General features: G+C 39.8%; 2 protein-coding genes across 3 annotated transcripts in view; one reads left to right on the top strand and one right to left on the bottom strand.

Moving 5' to 3' along the window:
• The window catches only part of LOC107729941 (NEDD4-like E3 ubiquitin-protein ligase WWP1), a 32388-nt gene extending 30720 nt beyond the window's left edge, over positions 1–1668 (top strand). For both annotated transcript variants that reach the window (XM_016540677.1, XM_016540678.1), the window contains exons 23-25: positions 532–628; positions 748–820; positions 894–1668. In XM_016540677.1, coding sequence (XP_016396163.1) covers positions 532–628; positions 748–820; positions 894–993 — 270 coding nt within the window. In that variant the 3' untranslated portion in view covers positions 994–1668. The remainder of the gene's footprint in view (positions 1–531; positions 629–747; positions 821–893) is intronic.
• A 142-nt stretch (positions 1669–1810) lies between these two features.
• LOC107729932 (regulator of microtubule dynamics protein 1-like) overlaps positions 1811–5008 on the bottom strand; it is a gene marked incomplete at its 5' end in the record, with an annotated part of 25695 nt that continues 22497 nt past the window's right edge. Inside the window, 8 exons of the mRNA XM_016540670.1 lie at positions 1811–2390; positions 2464–2597; positions 2678–2708; positions 2946–3033; positions 3142–3197; positions 3291–3380; positions 3462–3621; positions 3832–3842. Coding sequence (XP_016396156.1) covers positions 2349–2390; positions 2464–2597; positions 2678–2708; positions 2946–3033; positions 3142–3197; positions 3291–3380; positions 3462–3621; positions 3832–3842 — 612 coding nt within the window. The remainder of the gene's footprint in view (positions 2391–2463; positions 2598–2677; positions 2709–2945; positions 3034–3141; positions 3198–3290; positions 3381–3461; positions 3622–3831; positions 3843–5008) is intronic.

Below are 5008 nucleotides of genomic sequence, written 5' to 3'. Positions count from 1 at the left end.
GTTTTGTAAAAATCGACGCGTTTCAAAAAGGCGGGGCATAGAGGAGAAACAATAATGTACAGTATGTGGAAAATAATGTGTTTTTTTAACTTTAAACCACATAAACACATTTCATTACACCAAATACACAAAATAATGTTCTTTTTAGCAGCATCATATGACCCCTTTAATATAGGTTATGTTCACATAGATTCTCAAGGTCTAACAGACATGTTAATTTTTGTTAACATTACCTAACCCTGTCAATGGTAAATTAATTTCATGCTAATAATTTTGGCCATATTGCCCAGCCGCAGTCTCAACACATCGGCTGTAAACAGACTTTTCAAATCTAATTTAATTTAAATTAGATTTGAGTTAAACCTTAATCATTTTACTTGCTTTTTATATCTATTTTATGTTGAAGAGATTTCTGTTTGGGTTTTAGTCGTTTCCACAGGATTTCAAAGCAGACTGAACTGGAAGAGGAAGCTGCTTTCTGCCCATTGAAACGAGTGAGGTCTGAATCTCTCTGTGTGTGTGTGTGTTTAGTTGGTGAAGGAGGTGGATAACGAGGTGCGTCTGCGTCTGATGCAGTTTGTGACGGGCACCTGCAGGCTTCCGCTGGGCGGCTTCGCTGAGCTCATGGGTGAGTCTCCAGTCAATCCAGGAACTCGTGCAGAAAAACACAAACACGCTTGTTTATTTCCCTCACCCGTGTGACACAGACACATTTGAACCCTCTTCTTCTGATTCTTCATCCTCCAGGAAGCAACGGACCGCAGAAGTTCTGCATTGAGAAGGTGGGCAAAGAGACGTGGCTGCCCCGGAGTCACACCTGGTGAGTGTTCAGGATGAAGGTAGGGTCACAGGCTGATGACACTCACGTCTCACTCGGTGTTTTCTGTTCGCAGCTTTAACCGGCTGGATTTGCCCCCCTACAAAAGCTACGAACAGCTGAAGGAGAAGCTGCTCTTTGCGATCGAGGAGACGGAAGGATTCGGTCAAGAGTGATGAAGCGTCTTTCCTCTTTATGGCCACGCGTCAGCCAAGTAAAACAAAACCATGAAACTTGCACAGATGATTACCAATGTAAATAAGCTATTTTGTCATTTTAAACCAAATCTTTATCTTAAGACCTCATTTAGCGATTGTCATAACATGATTCCCCATGAATATGCAAGCGTTTGAGCTTTTCTGATCTTTTCGATGCTGGTGTCTATATACAACAACGCTTCGTTTTATTCATTTGGCGGGTTTGTAAAAGGAGCCTGAAAAAAAAAAAACATTACAGAGGATTTTATAGTAGAACTCAAACTTACGGCTCTAGTTTTATAGAGCTTTTACAGAATGATTGTAGTTTGATCAGGTGCCTGGGGTTTTTCTTGATTTGTTTTGTGTTGTTGGACATTGAGTTGTGATGAAGCGCTTGCATGGCTGCCTGCAGACTGAGAGATGATTGGACTCCTGTAGACCGCTGTCTCACATATCATTCATCACGACTGGCTCTCGACAGTATTGCTGCTGTCTCTCAGTATTGCTCTCTCTGCACTCGCTCAGAACATCAGTTGTGCTCGAAGCACTTCACTATTTCTGTGGCCTTTGACCGTCAGGGGAGGAAAACTGTCCATGAATATCTTTCATATTAAAATATATGAGTTCAAACAAACTCGGCTGTCTCTCGTGTTCTTCAAGCACTTACACTGATGGAGACTCCTGTGTTTTTTTTAGATTCTTTAATTGCATCTCAACACAGAACTCTGAGCCCAGCATAAATATATATATTCAAGTTTGTTTGAATTTATTTCATTTGCAGAGAACACAAAATAGTCAATTTGATAAATACATTTTTGTTAGTTTAATTGCTTCCAAAACATTTGAAATCAGATTCATGTAAATAAATAACAAAAACCATGTTTCATAGTTTAAGTTTCAGTGTCTTCTAGTTGGATGGACGATTCTGTGAGAAGATGGAGGTAAACTGAAGTATTCAGATAAGTATTCAGGTGCACACGTGTGTTAAAAGAGTTTGATAAAAATCCTCATTACTATACGATAAACAGATTAGCCACATGTTGAAGCTTCACTGAGTGATCTTTGATCTGCAGTCAGTCCAGGGTCTGTTTGCCGGTGAGCGTCGTATCTGTAAACATTCAAGAGTGCTAGAAATACACCAGTACTAGTCAAATACAGTCTGCATTACATTTAGACATCATCCTTTCATTCAGCCTCAGATAATGGCAGACACTTAAAATAGCGAATGATAAATCGCCATCATACACAAATCAATGGTAAGTCATTACAAAAATCAATGAAGGCATCTCTGGGTAACTGTTAGATAACATTGGGTCTGATTTAGCTGCTACTCATCATCCGAGTTTCTTCAGAAGCTCCAGCGCTTCCTTATGAACCTGCATTGGGCCAAACGTGAACATTACGCCTCTGCAGACGATATAACAGATGAATCTGACTGTGCTTGCGAACCTGTTTGTCTTCTTCTGTGACTGCAGGATAATCTCGTGCTTTAGTGAGCCACAGCGCCGCCCGCTTGACGTCTCTGAGCATCATGTACGTCTTTCCCAGCATCAGCAGGTTCTTGCTGTAGAAATTTGGGTCAACTAAATCCAGATATTAAAATGTTAAAGTCCTGTGTAAAATAATTAAAAACAAGATGAAGGTGCTTGCGTTCATACGGGACCTTCTTCAGCTTTCAGGAAAAATGCCAAAGCCTGAGGAAGACGAGACATTTATTACTCCCACAGCTTCAGTGCTAATTTAAGCATCTACATCAGTGTTTCCCAGCCGTGTTCCTGGAGCACTTTCTGTCCGACGGCCTCTAGTAATGAGCTGAGGATCTCAGTCAGCTGTGTTTGATTAAGAAGACATGGACAGCGTGCAGTGTTGGGGCTGCAGGAATGTGGCTGGGAACCCCTGGTCTACATCATAAATTTATTCGTTTCATTGACCTCTTCATAAGTGGCTGTTGGAGGAGACGCAAAAATAACTGCTGCAACTTTCCGCTGGTACCACGCTAATTCAGAGAACGCAAAACACCTGCAAGCCGGGCAAACACACAGTCAAAGGAACGGTCATCGTGTTACGAAAGTTCAATATGGCCAGTGATGTGCAAATTTATCTGTTTATAGCAGAATACAAACTCACCAGTAACCAAGAATATGGATGGACGTTGCATCTTTTGGATTGAGTTCAATCGCTTGCTGTAGAAATGAGCGTTAAGATGTTTTATTCATTCAGTGGTGAATGTGACCTAACTAGTGTGGTTATTTAATTCACCCCAATTAACATCTTACCTCTAAATGGTTTCTGATGGTGTAGGAATTTCCTATTTTCACTTTGATCCCTTCATAATCACCAACATCACTGAGGCAGATTGCGAACCACTGCAGACGACAGGGTGATAAAACATCTAATATTTGCTCAAACACTGCAATACACATTTACAAACAGAAATGATCACCTACTTTGTGTGCTGCAAAGCAAGCCTGATTTTTCTCCAGAGCTTTCTTGGCATAGTCAAAGGCCTCGTATGTGAGCCGCTTCTTCTCGTCGGCGCTGATGCTGGACAGTAACGCCAGATCACGGGACGCTCGCGCCAAACGCCACAGAAACGCTGCATCATCACTGCGAACGGAGAGATACCTTCACTGTTAATACGGCCTTTATGTCATCTAACACACTGCTGATGTTTGTGTTCTGGCTGAGAATAAGCAGAAGCGATCCTCTGTCATCCTGAACCGTTGAGTGTGAAGACGGCCAGATTTCACTCAAAACTGTTGATAACTGAGACTTGCAGAGATTTCACATTTACCTACAGCTTCAGGTGAGTTTTACCTGTCTTTGTACTTTCTCGGGTTAGTTTTACCTCTCTGAACGCTGTCTCGGGCTAGTTTTACCTGTCTAAACACGGTCTCGGGTTAGTTTTACCTGTCTGAACGCTGTCTCGGGTTAGTTTTACCTGTCTAAACACGGTCTCGGGTTAGTTTTACCTGTCTGAACGCTGTCTCGGGTTAGTTTTACCTGTCTAAACACGGTCTCGGGTTAGTTTTACCTGACGCAGCATAATGAGTCACGTGACGCGTTATAAGAGAACTAGAGATGACGCCTGCATTAGATGCACGTGATTCTGGTGCTGTTTGTAACCACGGCAACCAAAGGCCGCGCGTAAAACAGTGTTACTTTGTTACTATATAAGTATACAATAATAGAAACAATGTTGCGTTTGGTTTAAAATGTAAAACGTATAAGATCAGGATCCTCCCGTTTCATTGAGGTGTTAATAAAAAGCGCGCTAGTGATTAATATGTGTGGAGAAATCAAGTGTTCACTGTGTGGCATTTTACATCCATTGAAACGTTTCAATTAAATATGTATGTAAATATTGCATTTTAATCAATTCATTGGTGAATACAACTGTGGTTCAGTACGTAAATAATTTTGTTAAAGCTAGATTTTATTTCTTATCCTGAACAATTACAGAGAAGCTATCTTGACCTTTAACACACCAAAATTACAGAAACATTTTTACTGAAAAAAATCACCCTTATGTCAGAGTATTGAAGATCATGTGCCGCGTCATGAACTTTAAAATATGTTCCTATCTTATTATACTTTAAAATATAATTTATTTCTGTGACGCAGCACTGAATTTTCAGCATCATTACTCCAGTCCTCAGTGTCACATGATCCTTTTATAAATCATTCTTATTCTGATTTATTATCAGTGTTGAAACTGTTGTGCTGCTTAATATTTTTTTGGAACCTGTGTTCCATAAATAAAATAAAAAGTAAAAAAGAACAGAATTTATTCCAAATGGAAATCTTTTCTAACAATATCACGTTTTATCCATTTAACACATCCTTGCTGAATAAAAGTATTCTAAAAGTTTCTTTAAAAAAAAAAGAAAAAGAAGAAAAGAAATTTACTGACCCCAAACCTTTTTTTTGGGGGGGGGGAATAGTTGTATATATTTAACACAAAAATTTTATTTTGAATAAATACTGTTCTTTT

The sequence above is a fragment of the Sinocyclocheilus rhinocerous genome, unplaced genomic scaffold (genome assembly GCF_001515625.1).
Source record: "Sinocyclocheilus rhinocerous isolate Xijiao unplaced genomic scaffold, SAMN03320098_v1.1 scaffold2835, whole genome shotgun sequence".
In the NCBI taxonomy this organism is placed as follows: Eukaryota; Metazoa; Chordata; class Actinopteri; order Cypriniformes; family Cyprinidae; genus Sinocyclocheilus; species Sinocyclocheilus rhinocerous.
Note: the sequence above shows the minus strand (reverse complement) of the source record. Positions and strands in the feature narration are given on the sequence as shown.